The following is a 22,955-nucleotide window of genomic DNA, read 5'->3' as shown; positions in this document are numbered from 1 at the left end:
CCAGCTGGGCTGATTGTGCAGTTTGCTAGAGCAGAGCATGAGTGCTACAAGAGGTGTGCTCTGTGAGTAATAGCCCAAGCTGCCAATGACAAATTCACGTTGCACAGTCTCTTTCTTCATCTCTTCTAAAGTCACCCCTTGATATTAATCCTGTTGAGAAAACACTGCTCATGTCTTGGGAAAACACTAGAGATAAACTTGAGTTTGAATCCTAAACTGTCAGGTTAGACTTCTGCGCTCTTCTATGGGCAACCTAGTCGGAACTGTAGAATATGGCATGAAGGATCATCTTGTACATCTCTTCAGGTGGGCGGCAGCTGGACAGCGTGGTCAGAACCTGATAGGAAAGTAAGGTAGATGTAATGCACATCTGGTAAACCGGGACGGTGTCATGACTCCAGGTGACTTTTGGAATAATGCCATTATATGCTACATCTTCTGCCAAACTACTGGTAAATCAATAATTTTATCTACAATTAGAAAACCTCAGACTTTGTTCTCCCAAAGCAGTCTCATTTCTAGAGGATTAGTTATCAGGAATTTTCTGAGTAGTTCCTGATATTTAATACAGCCAACAGTGTTAAGAATAGTTTCACCCCTTTAGGACTTTGTTTTTGAACTAATATAGGTTTTTCTAAGTTCTTTTTTTTTTTTTTTTTTTTTTTTTAAATTGGGATTTTAATGTATCCTGGAAGCTATTTCTATCTGACCTAGTACTGGTATTTTAGAAACAATACATAGAGCAAGTTGCTGTATAACTTGAAATAAACAGGACTTTCATTCAGTCATTTTTGGCTAAAACCAGCTTTCATACCCAAGCTAGCATGGCATCTGTACTACTATATATATATTATATTAATGCTGAAATAAATTACAAAAGTTATCTGAAGTCATATATAATCAATAGACACAATAATTTGACTTTCCCATTCATAAAAATAACAATGCTCACTTTTTAGTAATGTGATATTCATCCTATTTTCACATTGTCAGCACTGGGTGATATATGAGATGATATAATCTAATACAATAATGCTTCCTGTCATAACTGGTTTTAGCAAAATAAAATTATCCATGCCAAATAGAAATATGATATAATTACAGTAAAGACTATATTTATCACTGGAAGTCCTTCATGTATTCAAGTATAGAGACCAGGATTAAATAAAACACGCAAGATTGTGTGCAAAAGGGATTTGTGGACTAGGGTTATTTATTTAGTACCCAAAATTCAATAATCAGTCTGTAATAATAGAGCAAAGCATGAATCTTTTCCCAGATCTATTAAAATCTAAAGTCTGAGTCCTGGAGACACTTTGTAGGTAGTGCTGAATGTCATGAGACCTGATCCTTTATTTATATAAGTCACCACATCTTCAGTTTGTGTAAACTGAGGATCATGCTCAAAAGATTTAGTCATGAGGACAGATGTTTCCAGGGTAAAGGGGTCTAAACCAGATAACTTTAGACTTTGAGACTCCATAGTTCTGTATATAGAACATCTTCGTTTCTTGTAATACACTTTTTTTGTTTGTAGTGCAGTGCATTTGTGTTAGTATCAAAGAGCTTTATGGAAGAAATGCTTATGGGAACCCAATGCAGTTCTTCCTTATGGTAACAAAAGGTTCACGCTAACATAAGAGAAAAAAAAAATCCATGCAGACACACAAAATCAGATGCAAGGAAGTGTGAGGTTTTTCCCCCATCTATCTGGAAGAATGAAAGTCTATGCAGAGGCACTTCTATTAGCAATTCGTCGTCTTTATTGCCATCCGTGATTCCAGTCAGGAATTTACCAATAGAAACAACATGTGAATTAGATGGGTTGGTGGTGGAGCTGTAACAGTAAGTTGTGTCTGCCATAGGTTGGGCTTGTATTCCACTGGGCTCCCCAGGCTTCCCTATGGGTCACAGGGCTGCCCAGAATTTTTCTGGCACTGTTGCCACATTCTGTATGTCTCTTCTGAGCTTCCTGGCAGAATGGGGTTGTTTCTGCAGTTGTGCCTGAGGCAGGGAAATGCTCCTATAATCAGAAGTGGGGCTTTTATGGACTATTTCATGGCACCCATAAAGACATATAATGAAAATGAGACTTTTGTATTGTGTAAAATGGCTGACTCCAGCCACTTCTGAATTGATGTTTCCCCTCTGATAACGTGTCATGGCCTCCTAGGAATCCTACATTGTCTAAAGAATTTGCACCAAATCATGCACTGAGTTGATTCTGAAGCTAGGTATCCTGATTCTTCTTTTCACCTTCTCAAATTAATCTGATATCATTGCAGCAAAGCAAAGAGAAGAAGTTACCCAAACACTCCTTTTCTGAGGTTCTGTTCATTGTCAGGTTTACGAGCCATTAGCAGTACTAAAAGCCTGTAAAGGACTTTCTGTTCCAGCAGACTTGGTACACAGATGTTATGTACAGGTTTTTCTGTAATGAACATATACAAATTTTGAAGCAATATACACCAGTGTTTCATCTGTTCTTACTGGGTAGTTCAAATCCTGGAATGCAGCTGAAGCTTATTGCAAAGCTCCCACATATTCATGAGGACCAGGATTTGGCCCTGTGCATGCTTACTTTTTTTTCTTTTCTCACAACTGTAATTAACTGATCAAATGACACAAGCTGTGTGTGGTGCTTGGAGGCTTACAGGGCACATGGAGCTTTGCAAGGCTTGCATGCCTTCTGTGTATTATATTACATTGCATGTAACAGGCATTGCACATATGTAGCACATAAAACATGCAGCTGCTTTCCAAAGAACCTCTTGTTCACAAGACCACCAATGGCAGAGTCAAATCATTATTTGTGCTGAGATGAACCCCACTGGCTGCAGGGAGCGGCTCCAGAAGTTCAGTTAATACTTAAAAATTGGGCCAATGGTACAAGTCTAGGAATGAGCCAGCAAGTTGGATTCACATAGAATCAGTTTTATTGCCAGGTAAGAAATTCATATTAATATAGTGAATACATATGTTTACAAATAAACATTCTTAAAAAACAAACAAACAATTTATTGTAGGAAGTATTATTGTTATCATAAACTCTGTAGTTAACAAGTATTAACACGGGTTTACTTACAGAACATACAGTTACTAAAATATTTCCACATAAAATATGCTCAAATTACACGAAACCTGTGTGAATTAGAGTGCAGCTGTAATGTGTATCTAAAGCATATGGATTAACAGCAACATTCCATAAAGGGTCAAATTAAGTCAGCCAGTTGTGAAGGCAATAAAGATTAAAGGAATAAAAGTAAGATAGTGGAGAATCTGGGTTGTGTGCAAAGTATTTGTCCCGTGGGCTTTGTCCACTTCTGATAGTCTTAAAACATATGATGGTACAATTTAACAGCACGCTTCTGGAGAGATGCCAGCGCTCTCAGGATGCAAATCAATCTCGATATAGCTAAAAAAATGGTCTCTCCATTTAACCACATTTCAAATTCTTAGCCCTTGCATCCTTGACTAAGGAGAAGCACTGCCAGTCAGTTGAGTACAGTAAGAAATGCCACTTCCAATTCTTCTTACAGCATAACAGTTTTCACTCCTCCCTGCATACTCTTCCACAACTAATCTCCAGAAGAATTGACAGCTGGTGAGAACGCAACTGTAGTAAGATAGGTAGTTAGGATTTAGCCAAATGACTTGTTTTGGGGGAAGGGCAGGAATTTAAGTGAAAGACTGAGTGCATTGCCTGCCATCAGGCTGTTGCAGCACGGCCATCCCATCCCAACTCTCTTTATCTCTTTGCGGATGTGCTGAAGTGTTTACAGGCCCAGGACTGCGAGTCTGCTACCAGTGCCCAATTCAAGAGTAGTTTTACTCATACGAACAAGGCATCCTGCTCGTCAGAACCACAGTCAAGACCACGAGTCCAATTGTTTGTTTAGTTTAAACCCAGATCTCTTTGACGTTTGAGGCTAGTCCGTTAGCCTCTTCCACCAAACAGTCCACCAAGAGGGAACACCACTATAGAAAGCCAAACGATAGAGACAATATACCGTATAACATTTAGTTGAGCTACAAAGAACTACCATGGCTAAAAGCAAATACAAAATGAGAGACCAGAGGGAAAAGTTTATATTGGGAAAATGGAGGGGCTAACTAAATAGTCTATTGACTGTGCAACCACTGCATGGAGATGTAGTCCAGTTTCCCTTTGGGACAAACAGAGGAGGCTGAGCAGGGCAGAACCCTTGTCATCCTTAGCAAAACATGAGGAAATAGCTTAAAGGAACAGAGGGGTCACTTTGAGAAACAAGACTGTCATTGAACAATAGTAATACAGTAAAGGCACCACCCACGCTTAATTTCAGTCTGAAGCAGTTGAAGATAGGCAAAACATTTAGGTGAAGAAAAAGTCCTGACAGTCTGCAAAGTGAGAATTGTTACCATCTGCCCGAAAACAGGAGGACTGAGAGGGAATATTCTGATGCCCTTATTCCCCCAGCAGCTTTCTGTCATATGATATGTCTCTTCTTATTTTGGAGGTTCCCAAAAATTTCAAATCAAACGAAGGTAAACTGAAATAAAATCTTCTGCTTTGTTTGTTTGTTATCATCCTGCAGAACTCTCTACCAGCCAGAATGGTCCCATATGCTCTGAATCATAACAGTCTTCATAAATTCCTTGTGAAAGAGTCTTTGTCCCTTATTGTACATGTATCTTTTGCGCTTCCTATAGGATGGTGTGAAAGTACAATAATAGATGTTAGGGGTTGTACCAAGATGTTTGCTCTTGGCTTTTCACAGGTCTAGTGATTATTAATAGCTTTTATACAAAATTCCTCTCTGAAATAATATATTACAGTATATTGTTCTCTCTTTCTTCCTCTGTCTCAAGGCAGGAACATAGTGTAAATGTTTAAGCAGACATAAAGTTTCTCTAGATTGTGCTACTTCTCATCATGGATTTTAGTTTCAAGTAAAAAAATTTAGTCACAAGGGTTTGTGTTCCTTTGTGGAATACAAATGGAGTTTATAATTCAACCTTCAGTGTGTATTGCTGAATGGTATTAACCCACTCTTCGGTCTACAGTTGGCTGGATACCAAGAGTGTCCAGGTGGAAGTTCCTTCCTTCCTTCTGTTTCCTTTTTTTTAAAATTTTATATTTTTTAATTTATTTTTTGCCTTTCAGTTGAGTGTTTGTGTTGTGTGTGTATTTGCGTGTGGTTTTTGAAGGATTTCATTAAAAAAAAAAATAAAAGGAAAACAAACTCAAACAGTTACTTCTGTCTTGCTGTTAGTTATGAAGTATGGCTGTGGGCCCAAATAATGCTGGCTTCGGGTTGTCAGTGGGTCGCTTAACGTTGGGTCTGCCATACCGTGCTTCCCCTTGTTTGTGTATGCTTGCCGTCTAAGAGACTGGTCGTTGGGATCCCAGGTCTTGTAGTGGGAATTGTAACCTAATGGATGTGTGTGTATCTTTGCAATTTTGGATTTCTGCCCGTTCTGTTTGGTTAAGCCACTGTCGATGGTGTAAGCTCTGTCTTCATCTAGGCGCACTGGATGGAGTGGCAGGCTCCCCTTGGCAGCCAGTTCTGCAAGATGTCGGCGTTTGGTGTAGAAGTCATCGTTGACTTTGTCAGCTATTTGGATTTTAAAGGGGGAGGGGACAAAAAATTCAGTTGGACACAAGAAAAATGTTGCACAGTTTACAGTAATTCATGCAGTTACGTCTGTGGAACAGATACAGTTACTGGTATATCAGTAGGACCAATCAATGCCACCTCCCACCCCTTATTTTCCCTCTGTAGTATATTTTTGGATGCCATTATGCTAGGCTTTTCATATATGCAGACAAAAACCTGTTGCCCTTTAACAAAAGGGTGTCCCTGCCCCAAATCACTCAGGTTGTGCTGATATTTACATTACAGGGACAGGTTCTATGAGTCTTATCGCTGCTCATCTCACATAGCATAGGAAGTTTAGGAAGTGTTCAGAAGTATACAGACTTTCTTGGAAATGTAGGGGCATCTTGGGATGCCCTGTTGTATGAGAGCACATCCCTTTAAATGCAAAGTGCCATGTGGGTGTTTAACCAAGCCAGTGGTGTATATGAGGTGGACCCATTTCTGTTGAATAATGCCTTAGGGCAAAACGAAGAATGGGATCTGTTCTAAATGGTTGGCAGTTCACTAATGCTTTATGGGGCTGAAAATACTTTGGGCTGCTGAAGGTTAGGTATTTACCCTGTGATTTTACAGACAATGAAAATCCTAAATTCCGGGTTCTGACATCATTTTCTGGGGCCAGTGCCACTAAGAAATACAGCAGTAGCCCTGCCAACAAATACTGCATTGCAGTTCTCAAGTAAGGATTTTGCCCTCTGTGATTTCCTGGACAAGTGTCTTCCAGTGCATGCTTTTCCTCAAGTTTGATTGTCGTTATTTCAGGCATTTATTTGGCCTTGCTTAAAAGTATGAACGATGCTCAGGAAGCTAAAGGCATTCTGCAGCAGTCCAGCAACTCATTTAAATTTTGATACTGAGTATCAGGGGCTTAAGAGGAGCTTAACTGAATTTCATTTTTTAAGATCTTGCCTTTTACGTAAAGAGGGTTATTTACCCCCTTCAAAAATCTAGATTTTGATTTAAGATAGTGCCAAATATGTAGATCAGCTAACACAGTCGTGTGTTAATCAGCAGTGGTGTCCTCTAAATATATGATTGTGTCAGCCTGGATTTGACTTTTGTTGTGCCCTGGCTAGATCCATCCATTTTCCTTGAAGTTAGGCCATGTAAGGCTTCTCTGCAGAAGTCTTGTACAGCTCAGCTCCTCTTGCCTTCATGATGAGTAGGTTTTTAATTCCCTGCACTGTTTTTGTTTATTTTCCCTCTTTTTCTCTCTCCCCAGTATTGCTAGGCGGCTTTTGTTGCACTCTGAATTTTCTCCTCTCTAGTTCTGAACTGGATCTTTATGCAAGGCGGTGAAATTCCCATGAGCTGGTACCACATTAATCTTCAAGATCAGACTTCAGTTCTGCATCCCCCTTGTGCTGGCCCCTCAACAGGCAGGAACATTACCAAAAGCAGTTGCTGTTTATCATCTCATGACATTTTTTTGTGTAATGACTGTGTGACTGGACTTTGCTCTTAAATCCTTAATTTTTTCATTAAAAAGGTGTTTCCTCTTTGATGAACTGGAATTGCTCTTGTCTGTGCTGTAAAATTAGGTTTTGTATGTTTTACCGATCTCCATCTCTCTCTTTTTTAAATCAATGAGTGAATGCTTTTCTATAGCATACAGGTGTCTTCTGTTTTAAACAAATCACAGAATGTAGATAATGGTCTATTCTAATTTCAGTACAGGATGTGCAGTTGCAATTGCTGATAGACCTGTAATGCGTTACAAAGAGAACCTGCTAAGTTCTGCTTTGATGTTGGGGTGAGTTGTTTCATTTAGAGATCTGTAATCTGAATAATCAAGAAGTTGTACCTGTTTCTGCTTGGAAGAGCTTTTTCCAGTTCTAAATGTGGCTTGTCCTTTTAATTTGTTAATATTCACTGAATGCCACAAGACAGTAGTATATACAAGTTGAATAAAAACAGTAGGGAAATGCAGTCTGTATTGCTAATTTCTCATTAATCTGTTATCAATAATTGAGAAAAACAGTTGCAGAAAAGGCATTGTGAGTATCCACACAAGTATTTATTTGTATAATTTTTTACATCAAAGGCACTGCAAGTCAGCCGGTGAGGGGAGCGAGCTTCTATATCTTATGACTTAGACCTTGTCTATATATGAAAAGTCACACTAGCTTATGTAATTTAAATTCAGTGTAGTTAATTATGTCCAGCTCCTAATATAGATACATTTGTCTGCCTATTTCACGTTTAAGTTGGTTTAATTTGCATAGAAAAATTAAAAACCAAGCTAATCTCATGCAAGGATAGAGTAAAATTGTAAGTTTGTACTTTTAATTTGATCTTAGTTAAGCCACAGCAATTTGTCTTGCATAACCAAGACCTTTGATGATCAATTACAAAGTAAATAATGACAGATAAATAACAGTGGTGATGCAGTTATGTAAATAATGACCAAAAATTGCAGATATTTGCATTGCCTGGTTTTTCATGCCGTTTTTCACTTCTGCATGGCTAAGTGAAAAAGGCCACAAAAAGCTCAAGCTACTTCCTTAGTTTCTTTTTATTTTTTCTCACTTGCACCTTTTCCCACTACCAGCAACGGTCCTGGATCTCTGAATTTTGTTTAACACTAGATTTATTACTCAGATCTCCAAACACATCAAGACTGATGTCCTCACAGAAGAGTAAATTGTATTACTGTTGCATATGAACAACACCCCCACTGTAAAAACTAAGCAAGGAAGAAATCAACCTCACAAGGACTGTGCCTATGACACACCTGTGAGATTGATTTTGCTCTTGTTTGTGCCATGCTATATGTAAAATTTTCAACGCTTTATTTGTTTCTTATGGAAGACCATACATTAACTGAAATGATTAATTCTGTAAATACGGTTACATTAAAGTTGGTTTAACTAATTTAGTCCATAGTCGCTTTCTAGGGAATTCTCAACTGTTGTCTGGAAACTGGATTTGAAGAGAACAAACCAAGCTTTGATCTGTAAATTCTCATCAGCAAAGTCAATCAGAATGGCTGATTGCGTGTGTTTTGTGTGGTAGTGACAGTGTGGGAGAGCTGCTGTTTGTATTTGTCCTGATCAAATAATGGTTCACAGGGTTTTGCCTGAGAATTTCTTATGTATGCCTAGGAGTTAAATTCTAACAGTGAAAGCCAGCCTCTTTAGCTAATGTTTTAACTTCTTTAAAACAGTCTTCTTTCAGCATGCACACGCAGGCATGTACATAGGCACATGTACCAGAAGTGGGTGGTGGAAAATACCATTGTAGGAAATAGGTAGCAAAAAAAGGATTGATAAAACCAAATTGTTCAGTTGTTCAAAAGGGGTTTTGGCAAGTCTTGAAGCAGTCCTTATTCTTGCATACTGACTAAATTATAGGTTTTACAATACCAGTGTGAGTGACCTGATGCTAGCATAGTGCAGAAACAGGATTTTTAATTCTGATTTTCAAAGCAGAAAAGATTCAGAAGAGTAATATTGAGCATGGTTTTGTAACAAATATTTTGTTAAGAAAAGCATATTTATAGTATCCTGATGCAAACTACTTTAAAAATCCACTGTGATTCTCAGGAAATTAATTTTTCTTCTTAACCAGCCCCTATAAATATTTTGTGGACTTTAAACATGTAAAGAGACATTTTGGAGTTACAGGGTGGATTTATTATGTGACCTTGGGTACATGACTCAACTTTCCTCTGCCTTGGTTTCACCAGCTGTAAAATGAGCTGTTAACACATTGGAGGAGGTAGTTAAGTATTATGAAGATTAATTGCTATTTGTAGAGTATACTGAGTTTTAAGATGAAAGGTGCTACAAGAAGTGCCTTTTGCAATGGCTTCTGTATATAAATCAGTAAAATAGGATTTAAAATACCACTGTCATGTTTGCAAAAGGAGTAAAGAATTAGAATTGCAAAATTGCCAAATGAACAATAGTAAAAGAAGGGCTTTAATTCTGAGTGTTATTCTTTGAGTTCCCTCCCTCCAGTCTTGGAAGCTAATTATACAAATGTTCTCGGTTTCAATATTTTTGTAAGGTTTTTACTCCTTTAAGGTAATGCACCCACAAAATGTTGCTGTTGTAGATGTTCATCTGGAAAAAACATTGAAATATGAATTTTTTCCAACCTAAAGCGTGTGCCTGGGAGCGGGGAGAACTTGGGCTTTTGTTCCTGCTGTGCATGAAATGAATAACTGAAAAAATATAGAAACAGTGTAAGGATCAAAAGCGGGGCTCCTCCCTCCCAGCTGAGTGTCTTAACTATTAAGCTAAAGAGGTGCTTTATCTTCCTTACTATTTCTAGACTAATAAACCCTGAATTTTCTTCTGCTCCACAGCACAAGTTCATCAAGACCGTATCTGGGTGGGGACCATCCTAGCAGATGCTGGGATGCACCTTGCTGGGTAGGGAATGCAGATTTAAATCCCGCTCAGTTGGAGCAGTGGTACAACCATGAGCCTATCATCTAAAATGTGGATCACTCCGCTCCTCACTCTTATCTGAAGACAATGATACCTTAAAGTGATCACAATTGTCTGTTTTATTTTGATCTTGACTTTGCCAGTATTGGTGTCAAATGTCTCAGATTGGGACCCTTGCCTTATTCCTTAAATTTTGGTTTTGAAAGGAGGTGGCTAACAAGCTGCTTGGGATAGCAAGATCATGGGAATGCCTACGAAAATTTCAGTGAGTTTAGGCTCAGTTAGATGAGGTGGCCAGAAAGGAATGGACTTTTGATGGTATGTTTTTATTTAAGTTTTGCTATTCTGCCTAAATCTGTCACTAACAGAGGCAAGCTTTGTTCTTTTGCTGATTGATCATTGGCCATGAGCAAACTTGGAAGTTTCTCATATTTCTTCATAATCCACAGTTATATAACAAAAACATGTAAACCAGTGAGTCACTTACAGACTAAATAGCATGGATGAAAACTTGTTTTCTTGAAAATCAGTGGCAAAAATCCCTGTGGCTGTAACTGGGCCAGGATTTCTCAGTGCGCTTATTTGTGTGTATGTTACCTGTGCTGAGAGGTGGCGCTAAAGCTATGTAATACTGTTTTGCTCCCTAAGTTAAGTAGTCTTCAAGGTGGCTGTGTAACCACTTTTGGCATAGAGAGTCATGTGAACATGCATTAGCATTGTATAATGCTTTCTTTTTCTTGTAAAATATTGCAGTTACAAGCATTTCTGTGCAGAAAGTACAGCTAAATAAGGAGGTCTTGGGTAATTCTGAAGCAGTATTTTTTACCCTTTTCGTCATTGACAATCCTCTTATCTTTGTAGGTCCATATAATGGATCTGAATTCTTGCACCACTTCTTACAGCTATGGGAGAAGTGGAATCCTGAAAGACAATTATGTCCTACACCTTTTGTGAAAGTAGGCGCCTAGGAGTGAGAAGAAACCTCTGAAGTGAGAGGAGAATCCACAAAGGAGTGAGCCCTTATAAAAGCTCTAAAGACATTGAAAAAAAAAGCAAGCTTCAGTGAGAGCTTGCAGTCACAGTCAGAAGACACTACAATATACAGGGAACCCTGTTTCTCAGTAGATGTTTCACAGAATTGTTTGTTATCTGAACATATTTTAGGAATTACTTTGTGAAATGCAGAGCTTGATTCTGGTCACAAAGAGACTGTATTTCAAATTTAGGGCTAGAGATACAGAAAGCAAGTCAATGGAAAGTGCTGGGGGACAGGATAGCAATGAAATGACTACAGTGACACACCAGATAACAGCTAAAATGCAGTAACTGCCTATTTGTAGATGTTTTCTGTGTAACAGTAAAGCTATCCCTATGCAATATTTAACAGTTTGTAACAAGGCTTTGCTTCTACAGCCATGACTTTGCTGAGATGTTAGTGCAGTTACCTGAAACTATGGGAACCTTACATTTCTCTCTCTAAGTAATGAAAGTGAAAACTCAAGGAAAGACAAAAGGGTAATGAATCCTGGCTCAAAGACAACACAAGAATTTTGCCTAGGGAAATACTAGGATGCTGCCTTTGGTGGTGGCGTTGTTGGTCCTGTCTGAATGTGTGATTGCTTCTTCATTTGCTTTTCTAAGCTGGCATCTAAGACAATATGTTCAAAGGCTTCCAAGATAAAAGACAACTCTATATAAGAGATTTTGCAGTTCATCTGAAAATCAAAGTATCATTTCTACACTAGCACAAGTGTTTTCTTGGGTGAGGGGAAAAAACTATGATGGACTGAGCTCAGATTAGCTGTCCCCAGGTATGAATTGGATCCAATAAATTCACTAAAAAGTGTGTTCCATCCAGTAAAACGAACAACTAATGACCTGTTTTTTGAATAAAGGGGTTCACCAGGCATCATGGAGCATAGAAGAGTTTGCTTTGCATAACGTGAAGTCTGTTGGAAAACAGAATACAGCTAGATGTTGCAGGTAGACACGATTCTGTTCATATAAAGCCAGCAGTGGGTAGCATGATATGATAGATCTGTATGTGGCCAAGAGGAAGGAATGTAGCTACTTCATGGCTGGTCACTAGCTGTTCTCATCTCATGGGCACTGGAGTGGCTGTGTATAAGGTGGGGCAATTTTAAACCATATTAAATTCTACGAAAGGGTGAAGGCCGTTTAAAATCATTTTTGCATCCCTCCTTCTCCTTTCTTGTATTGAGCTCTGTGGGCTGCAATGCATTGATTTCTGTCCTAAATATTTGCCTTTCTTCCCGCAAAAGTTCTAACACCAGTTTGCCTTTATTTAAGACATTCTGAAAAGGAAGATAATATTTTACATCTGTGGATTCTTTCTCATGATTTTTATTCCCTATTACTCATAGAGGTAAATAAAAATACATAATGCATAGAACCACCCATAAATTACTTTCATAATTTTGGTAGAACCTACTTTTTGTGGTTCTGTGTTATTCTTCTCCTGGCCCCCTTTACCTATTTGCTCATTTCTTATAGTGATCTGGAGAGAGACCAAGCATGAAAAGATATATCATACCAACTTTTACTTCTGCAGACATTGTTTGAAAGGAGCTTGTCAACCTCCAAACACAAGACTGTGGGTTTTTTTTCCCAGTGAAATAAAATTCTACTTTCATGATATGAGACATGATGAAACATAAATATGTAGGCCCATACATTTCTTCTCTTCTATTGATTACTTTCATGACAGTTTCTGAAGGGCTGAAGAGGCCAGAATTTTTCTGGGTTTTGAAACGCATTAGGAATGATTTAGAATAGCAATGTAATTAGACTTGGTAAGTAAAGCCTCCAGTCTCAGCAATGTTCTCTTTATCCACTACAGGCAGTGAAGGCTGCTGCTTGGCTGGGAATGCTGGGACAGAATTTGATTAACTCCTCAGGCACCAAACATCATGTGTGGTACCTCATATACAGGGTTGCAGTTCTCTGGAACGTTAAGAGTAGCCACAGGTTGTGAGCAGAAGCAGCCCTCTTCTGACAACGTGCCAAAAAAGCACAGCACTGCAAAGTCTATTTTTTCTTTTTCTTTTTACAAACATTTATTTACTGTGTAAGTGTAGGTTTGTCTTTGGACATATAAAACAGCTTTTCCAGTTGGGCTTTTTATACTTGACTGCATTGATTTACATAGTATTAAATTGCAATATTTATGATTCATTTTTACAAAGTGCTGCAGTGATATCATGATTTGGTTTTGGTCAAAATACTCCAGCCACACACATTGTACCTAATGTAGAGACCAATGACATGCAGAATACTTGTATCTAACCAGTGTAAAAAAAACAGAGCTTTTCTGATTTACCAGAATCAATAGGTTCTGTCAACCTGGAAACAAATGGTGGCTACATCATGTTATTGTAAATGGTTTCAGGAGACCTGAAATCTGTTGCATGCAGATAGACAAAGATTACACTATTTTGTTATATCCTCAAGTGATTTAACATTTTAAATTCAAACTTCAAGATGTTAAATTGCTGGTTCAGTATTGTGCAATGAATGATAAACTTGAGAAGGAAATAAGATTGCCAGTTCTATTCTTGAACCAATGGATGAAACTGTAAAAGAAGCCTAAGAGAATTATGTATTCAAATCTCTGACTTTTCTTTGAAAATGCAGCCATTGGCTGCCCTGTAACTGTAAATCTGTTTTTTCATTTTTTTTTTTTTCCTAAAGGGCCTCTAAGCTCATGTCCTTTCATAGCATCTACAATGGCAAATAAATATGAAAAGTTCTACTGTGAAATATTTATTTCATTTTATCTCATTTAGGCATATTTATCAGATTGAGTTTTACTGGAAACCTTATATATGGTAAGAAAACTTGCCTTTTTAAATAGGAACTGTCTAAGGAGTCATGCGGTCACGCTTAACTTCTGAACAAAGCATGACTGCAGCATAAACTGATTATAGGAAATGAGAGTTTGGCTCGCTTTCTAAAAATGCTGTCCGAAGCCAAAGAGGTTAACACTTAGGAGATTTGCTTAAAAGGCTTCTTCCACTTCTTCCTTCAGTAATCTTGCTTGCTTTTTCACTGGGTAGTTTTTAATGCTTCTCAAGCAAATCAGTTAGGACAAATGTGATTGTGTCAAAAGTTTGCAGCAATGCTTTTATACATCAACAATAATATGAAATTGTTTGTAATCTTTTTGGTCAGTGAGGACCTGCAGTTTGTTTAAGGGTAGGGCTTCCTAACTATTCGAGGAGCGCTACTTCATTGTACATTTGCCGAAAAACTGTGCAGTCATGTGCAATAACAGGTCCTACTACTACAGTCAGAATAATTCAGGAGGTCCGCACACAGCAATGTGCTTTGCTCCTGGGAGTGGACTGCAGACCGGGTGGACTGTCCTGGCAGGCTGCACACTGAGTAGTATGTGGGTCACGTTGGAAAAAATTTCACAGTGTTCTGCAATGCGATTCAGCATCTAAAAATGTGTGTTTGTTTTTCCTTAAGGTGTCAATTTATCTTATTTAACATTGACTGAAAAAGCTGTTATATTCCTGACCACATTTATTTGTAATAACTGTTCTTAGTGTGAACCTAATTTCATTTTTTTCACATGTTGCTGTTGGCATTCTTCTGTGTGCTGAATTCCGTTTTCAGTTTTAATACTTTTTATTAGATGTTTTTGTTTCTTTTATTATACTGCTGGTTATAACTCTTAAACATATGTCTGAATCAGCTACAAATCAGCTACAAATACTCCTAGTTGTGATGATGTAGAAAGCTGCATAAGGACACAAAAGGCCCAGTTCAGGTCTCTGAATACATAATTAAGACGTGGTTTTAGTGCTGAAATAAACCTGCGTTTTTCTGTCTTTCAACTGGTGCCATACTAGATTTACACCATTATTTCTGAATACAGGGTGAGGCCTGAAGACTTTTTGAATTGTACTGGTTAAATGAAAAAGCATCCTAGTGATGCAATAACTATTTTTTGCAGGAGTTATTTTTATTTGATCTGTTTCTTAACTGCTATAATTTTAACGAATTTTTAGCAATCATTCCAGATGGAAGTCAATTTTTTTCCCAAAATTAGCTGTGGCATAAGTTTTTTCCATTAGAAAGTTATCTTTTTCTATTCTTTTTGCCAGAAGGAATCCTTTTCAAGAAAGAGTTATTAAGCAAGAGAAAAAAAAATTGGAAATAATTCCATAGCTGTACTTGCACACATTCAGATCTGTTTTTTTCTTCTCCTTTCCTTCTCTTACTGTTTCCCTCCTATTAGTCTGTGGGGCATTTGTATTATTAAAGTCTTGTGCATAATTGTCAGAGGTTTCCAACCCAGAGATGTGTGTCAAATTGAAAAGAAATAGTGTTCCCTGACAATTGCCAAACTTGCACTGTCAGAAGAAAATCAGCTTCATAAGCTTTTCATATAGACTGGGCAAACCCAAACGCAAAGCAGAACTAATGCCTGCTCTGAATGAAACCCTCTCAGTAGCCTTCACATAAAGCAAAAGCATTTGCGACTGACAGTCAAGGAAGAATCAGTAATGAAGCTCACTTCAATGAATATTTAATAGTGCACACACACACACACGACTTCTGCCATATCAGAGTGTTCAGCTCCCACCTCTGCCTTTTTTTCCCAGGAATTGCAATCATAACCATCACCTGTGAAAATGAGAACCAACAGCACTGAGCTGCAGATCCTCCCCTGCTGTGGCAGGTCCCTCGCAAGGGAAGGTGAGCTATTCGCAGGAGCATCTTTCATAGACTAGAAAGGTTTGCAAACTTTCCCACTATAAAAATTACCTATTGTACTTAATATTATCATTAGGATGGGACAGACTGATATTTTCATGGTGATTTTTTTGATGCTGTAGTATCATGGCTACTACATATCAGATTTTTTTTTTTTTCCCCCCCAGCTTCACTTTTCCTCTTATCCTTCTTCAAATAAGCTGTCAGGGGAAGGACTTTTGGAAAAATTAACTGTGTGCATTACAAATCATGTTATTGCTCTTCCTCCCTCCATGCCTCAAGTCCTTCGTTATTATAGTATGAATGTGTAGGAGTAAAGCAATGATCTCTGTGGCTTTTATCTGTGTAATTTCTCTCTTAAACACATTTGCTGTCTTTAGAATGTACTTTGCAGAACCAAAATAGCAGACAGATAACTGCTGCTATTTATATTATATTGTTAATAAGGGATTCATTCCTATCAGTTGTCTTACTAGTCTTCATTGGTATTCATGGGTAATTCTGAAGAACATCATACTACTGCTGTTGACATATACCCATGTACAAAGCTGAAGAGTATTAAAGCTTCTCTGGTTTGAGTTCTTGAATTTGGTTAGAACCAAAACAAGTATTATTTGTTTACTTAAGTAAACAACTTGCAACAAAGTAATCCTCATAACTGCTTTAAATTACCAAGCCAAACCAGAATGCCTGTTGACATCACAAACACTGTAAACGTAGCAAACTTGAATGAAATAGTTTAAAGCTCTGTTGTCCACATGGAGGCAGGTTCTGATGTACTTGAAGAAATAATGCTTTAATACAAAAATAATCCCAACATGAATCAGTAGAACTATGGGAAATAAAGTATGAGTATAGGAATTGGTGTCTGTTTCTCACCGAGTTTGCTTCCCAAACCCAAAATTCCTAAATCTATTCCTGAATTAAGTGTATTGATTGTAGAGGGATTTCAGAATTGTACTCTCTAGCTTCTTTCCATTATTCTTGTTCTCTCTGGTCCGTTCTTGGGAAAATTTAAATCGAAGCCCTTCCTTAAAAAGCTACTTTCATTTTCACCTTTTGATTTTTAACAAGAAAAAATCCTGGATCAATCGTTATAAGCTGATTTATATTTGAATATTTTCAGCATGAAAGACCACTCAATAAATAAAAGTAGTCCCTGAAAGCCTCTAGTTAGAGAAGCTTCTAATTTAATTCAAGAAAATTCTCTTCAAGGCTTTTTCCCCAGAACTCATCTAAAGTTGACACTTTGAAATAATTTAGAACTTTTCTTCCATGTTGTCCTGGTTTCTGCTGGGATAGAGTTAATTTTCTTCCTAGTAGCTGGCATAGTGCTGTGTTTTAGATTTAGGATGAGAATAATCCTGATAACACACTGATATTTTAGTTGTTGCTAAGTAGTGCTTATGCTAGTCAAGGACATTTCTGGCTCTGCCAGGTACACAAGAAGCTGGGAGGGGGCACAGCCAGGCCAGCTGACCCAAACTGCCCAAAGGGCTATTCCATACCATGTGACGTCATGCTCAGTATATAACTGGGGGGGGTTGGCCGGGGAGGAGCGATTGCTGCTCGGGGACTGGCTGGGTATCAGTTGGCGGGTGGTGAGCAATTGCATTGTGCATCACTTGCTTTGTATATTATTATTACTATTATTATTATATTGTTATTATTACTACTACTATTTTACTTTATTTCAATTATTAAACTGTTCTTATCTCAACCCAGGAGTGTTTCTCACTCTTCTGATTCTCTCCTCCATCCCATCGGGGTAGGGGGAGTGAGCGAGCGGCTGCGTGGTGCTTAGTTGCTGGCTGGGGTTAAAGCACAACACGTGCTGAGTTTAGAACATTTTCTAAGCACTGCAGGTTTTTAAAAATGGTGATGAACTCAAGACAGATTCTCACAATCTCTGTTGAGTTTTTGAAAAACATCTTGGGGCGGATTTGGATCACCAGTAATGTTATAAGTTTTGATAATTTGGCACCTCTGAGAACCACTTGCAGGATATCACATGTTGAGCATCTGTATGAAACTCTTATTGCAAAAATATTGCCATAAATGACCTGCACAGCTGATAGTCCAGGAGGAAGAAATGAGTGGAGTATGTTCAGAACAACCAGTGCTACTGATGTGTAGGCTCCATGGTTGGAACTCTTCAGATGAAGTCTAGACTTTAGCTGGGATCCCACAGTGTTGCTATTTATCTGCAAGCATTCAAAATGGTTTTCATACCTTTATAATCAACCCCTACTCTTAAATAATCAATAAAAAAATTTGTATTGCAGAATGAGAAGTATGTTTATATGCAGATATATGTTTATAGTGCAAAATAAAACAGTTATGGAGAAGGATGTTTAAAAAGGGTTGCAAGTGAAAATGCTTAACATTGTTAGACTTTTGTCTTCACGTGAGCTCAGCTTTTTTTATTGGTTCACTTTTATTAAGTGGTATAGCCTAAGCATAAAGTTTAATTCACTCATGTCTTCACTTAAAATGTAAAAAATCTCGTGCATAATTCATTAACATTTCATACAAATAGGTTTGAATAACCCATGCCTTATTTAGATTTACTAGTTTCCTTCCTGTGGCCATCACTGATCTCAATAGATGGAAATAAAGCTGGTTATTGTAAGCTGGTTACCTCTGAAGACTGCAGTCTTCAAAGACAAAAGACAGTAAAAAAAGCTGAAAGACTAGCATTCTCTAGTGGTCAACTGGACTCACGTTACTGTTATTTTAGAGTTGCCTGTTGTGTGTTTTAAAAAGGAGAAAATTACTTCTTGTTTCATTTTGATTCATTATCACATAATAAGGATTTTAAAAATCAAGTAGTTTCCAGAGAACCAACGTAATTTTTAGTGGAAGGGTTTGAGTTCTCTATGATGTATGACTACAAATGGATTGTGGAGTGGCACTTATAGTCTGAACTTTTACGACTTTATTGGTGATGGTTTCATTTTCACTGTTCTAAAATACATGCTGGTAACAAGAAAAAAATAGCTGATTCTCCATTGTAGGGAATCCACTGTAGGAAACATGGGTGGAAAGAATATTAATTTCAAGAACAAGAATTAAGGATGCACAGACTTAAATTTGCTATTTTGGCATTAAAAATAGGTTAAGAATTTAATAGACCCTTATAAACATTCTTCATCCACCATAAAACCAGGTAGTGGACCAAATTCAGACAAAACAAATGGACTAGGTGTGAATCCAACCCAGAAAACTAAAAATCCTGAGATAAACCTAAACTAAATGTATCTGCAGGTCAGATTTCCTTTCTTTCAATGTGTTGCTAAAGTCTTAAAAATGAAAACGTAGATGGAAATCATAGAATCATAGAATCATTCAGGTTGGAAAAGAGCTTTAAGATCATCCAGTCCAACCATTAACCTGACATTACCAAGTCCATCACTAAACCAATTAAGGGTAGAGTAGCAATTTCATGTTTCCTGGCTTGGTGGCTGGATTATTTATAATGAAAATAAAAACTAGGAATCATTAAGGTTGGAAAGGACCTCTACGATCATCAGTCCAACCATCAACCCAACAACACCATGCCCACTAAACCATGTCCCAAAGTGCCACATCTACCCGTTTTTTGAACACTTCCAGGGATGGTGACTCCACCACCTCTCTGGGCAGCCTGTTCCAATGCTTGACTACCCTTTCTGTGAAGAAATTTTTCCCAATATCCCATCTAAACCTCCCCTGACGCAGCTTAAGCCCATTTCCTCTGCTCCTATCACTAACAACATGGGAGAAGAGACCAACACCCACCTCACTACAACCTCCTTTCAGGTAGTTGTAGAGAGTGATAAGGTCTCCCCTCAGCTTCCTCTTCTCTAGGCTAAACAACCCCAGTTCCCTCAGCTGCTCCTCATAAGACCTGTGCTCCAGACCCTTCACCAGCTTTGTTGCCCTTCTCTGAAGGGCACCAACTCCAGCACCTCAATGTCCTTCTTGTACTGAGGGGCCCAAAACTGGACACAGTATTCCAGGTGCAGCCTCACCAGTGCCGAGTACAGGGGGACAATCACCTGCCTGCTCCTGCTGGCCACACTATTCCTGATACAAGCCAGGATGCTTTTGGCCTTCTTGGCCACCTGGGCACACTGCTGGCTCATGTTCAGCTGGCTGTCAACCAACACCCCCAGGTCCTTTTCAGCCAGGCAGCTTTGCAGCCACTCTTCCCCAAGCCTGTAGTGTTGCATGGGGTTGTTGTGACCGAAGTGCAGGACCCGGCACTTGGCCTTGTTGAACCTCATACAGTTGGCCTCGGGCCATCGGTCCAGCCTGTCCAGGTCCCTCTGCAGGGCCATCCTACCTTCGAGCAGATCGACACTCCCACCCAACTTGGTGTCATCTGCAAACTTGCTGAGGGCGCACTCAATCCCCTCATCCAGATCGTTGATAAAGATATTAAACACGACTGGCCCCAAAATGTTTAAGAGCTATTATTTTGGTGTTAAAATTGCTTCTTCTAAAAGGACTATTTGTAATTTCCTCCCAGCAGCCTAGATGTCGCTTCTGCTAAGACCAATGTATCCCCAAAGAGTTACCTTTTCATAGCTCCATCTATTTGCTAAAGGATGGCATGGGCAATGGCTGCTTGGATGTCTGATTACTTACAGCAAATTTCCCCAGCCCCAGAAAGAATATCACCTTGTAGGTTATATAGTAAAATGTTGTGTCTTTAAAAGGCTGTAAAAGAATGTCAGCAATGCAGCTGATCTTGCTCAAGATACTGAGGCTTTGCACAAACAACATATTTATAATTAAAATAGAGCTGCCTTACTGGAAGAAGTGACTGGATGTGTGCTGGCTGATAAAATAGGAAAATATTTGATCAAGACTCCCCAAGCATTTTTTATTTACCTATGACACAGTGCCTGTGGGTATCACAAGCCAATTTGGTAAATAACAGAGAAAACAATTAAGTCATTTAGTGGAAGCAAGAAAAGGTCTTGAAAGTCTGCACACACTGGGCAGGATGTGAAGTTTGGGGGGTCGTAGCAGAAGACATAGGTGGAACAAGTGACACTGGCACTTCATCTGCTTGGGAAATGGGAAGGCTGAGGGAACAGTGCTAGCAGGGGGGTTGGTAAAGTTAGGCTTGCTACTGAGTGCTTCTTGGATTTTCTCCTCTGTCTGAAAGACAAGCAAGGATTAAATTAGGAAAGACTTCCTTAACAAACGAATACTCAAAAGCTTCAAATTCTCCAGCCACACTAGGCTAAGCAAATAATAATAATAAAAAAATACCAAGCTTTTATGTCATACTTCCTTGAGACAGATCTGTAGTTCCAGTGTTGAATCAGGCAGATAGCCTAGTCTAGCATTATCCATGACACTGAACATATCTCTAGATTTATGAAATCATTAACTGAATCACTCTCTAGAAAAGATAAATGATGCATTAATCGGTACTTCTCTGTTTTCTTGGTGTTAAACCCATGGAGATACTCCAATGTCCCAGATTTTTTAAATCCATTTTTGTGCAACTGCTTATGGACGTAGTAGCTTGTATTGGGTTTGTGTGGCAAGGTTTTGGGAGCAGGGGGCTATAGGGGTGGCTTCTGTGAGAAGCTGCCAGAAGCTTCCCCTGTGTCCAGTAGAGCCAGTGCCAGCCGGCTCCAAGACAGACCTGCTGCTGGCCAAGGCCGAGCCCATCAGCAATGGTGGTAGTGCTTCTGGGATAGCATATTTAAGAAAGGGGAAAAAAAGCCTGTGCAACTGCAGCCAGAGAAAGAAGTGAGACTATATGAGAGATTCCTCTGCAGCCCGTGGTGAAGACCCCGGTGAGGCAGGCTGTCCCCCTGCAGCCCACGGAGGTCCACGGTGGAGTCTGTAGCCAACTATATCTTCCTTCTAGCTTCAGCATATCCAATCAATTAGATCCGATTTCATCCCACAGGAGACTACAACTCCCAGCATCACTGAAGGCTTTCTGGGTCTGAGTTTCAGGGAGGAATTCTGTCCATTGGTTTGGGGGGCGGGGGGGGGTTGCAAAAATTTTAACTGGCCAAGTAATCTTGTCTTAAGTAATGCCTCGTCAGTTCCTCAAAGGTTTGTGTGTGCATGTGTGCGTGAGAGAGGGGAAGAAGAGAGTTTATGGAAGAAATATAAAATCATGTTAAACTGCAGAAATACTTGTATTCTCAGTTTTTGCATGTATATCTGTGCACCTCTCCAGCAGCTGAGTGATCTTTCTCCCAGTCCTGCAGGTCTTTAGAAAGTTGGGTTTGGGGCATTTTTTAATTTTTGTAAGAAGTTCTAAAGAAAGTTAGTAACTTTGCACTCCCTGAAACTCAGGAAAGAAAAGTAACTGTTACTTAGCCAGGCTCACAGAACAATGTGAGTGACTGAATAAATATAACTACTACCTCAGGATAGTGAGGCCAATTTGAGCTCTAGGAAAATCTTATTAAGCAACAGGATGGACTCCAACTTTTACAGCTTAGCAGAGTGGAATTTGGAAGTTGGATTGTTCATGCTTTCTGAATGAGTGTCCAAATGACATGTATAAACATTTGTGATGAGCTACCTTTGTATGTCCTGGGACTTGAATTTCATAAAGGTGTTCAGATACAAGATTTCCATCCACTTGTAGCTTTAGGCATGTCAGGATTGCTTAAATGAGCAATAACCATTTAAGCATGGAATAAAAACATGGTTGATGAACTGGAAATAAGAATAATTTATGCAGAAAAACCTTTTTCTGCAGTTTTCACATAAATAATCAAATACTGCAAAAGCACTGAAGGAAACCAGGATCATGTCATCTCAGGTGACCAAAAAATTGAAATATCTAAACACTGGGTGTTTTATTGCCACATAACATTCAGTGACCACTTTTGGTGGGACTGGTCTTTGAGCTCGTCAACCCTTTTCCCCTCAGATACAGTCCCTGACATTCCTTGGTGGGACAAATTTAGCACCGTTGAAAAAAGATTCTCTGTCTCAAAAAAGAAGAAACAACAGATGAAGAGAATGCACCTATCAATCAGTCAGATAGGCTAGAGATGCTAGGAGATGGACTGCTTATCTGTTCTTTCAGGAAGTGCGTGTTGCTCTGTCTCGTTTCCAAGGTGCCCTCTACCTTCTGCTGGTTATTCCCTGGTGGTGTATGCGTTAAGGTAGAAGGAGGGTAAAATTCTGGTGTAGTGAG

The 22,955-nt window shown here is 38.9% G+C and overlaps 1 protein-coding gene across 1 annotated transcript in view; it reads right to left on the bottom strand.

The window, feature by feature from the left end:
- Window positions 1–5,226: 5,226 nt before the first annotated feature.
- The window catches only part of SHISA9 (shisa family member 9), a 196,455-nt gene continuing 178,726 nt past the window's right edge, over window positions 5,227–22,955 (bottom strand). Inside the window, exon 4 of the mRNA XM_075719108.1 lies at window positions 5,227–5,597. Coding sequence (XP_075575223.1) covers window positions 5,227–5,597 — 371 coding nt within the window. The remainder of the gene's footprint in view (window positions 5,598–22,955) is intronic.

Source organism: Pelecanus crispus, chromosome 11, assembly GCF_030463565.1.
Source record: "Pelecanus crispus isolate bPelCri1 chromosome 11, bPelCri1.pri, whole genome shotgun sequence".
In the NCBI taxonomy this organism is placed as follows: domain Eukaryota; kingdom Metazoa; phylum Chordata; class Aves; order Pelecaniformes; family Pelecanidae; genus Pelecanus; species Pelecanus crispus.
This window is presented reverse-complemented; position numbering and strand designations above follow the sequence as displayed.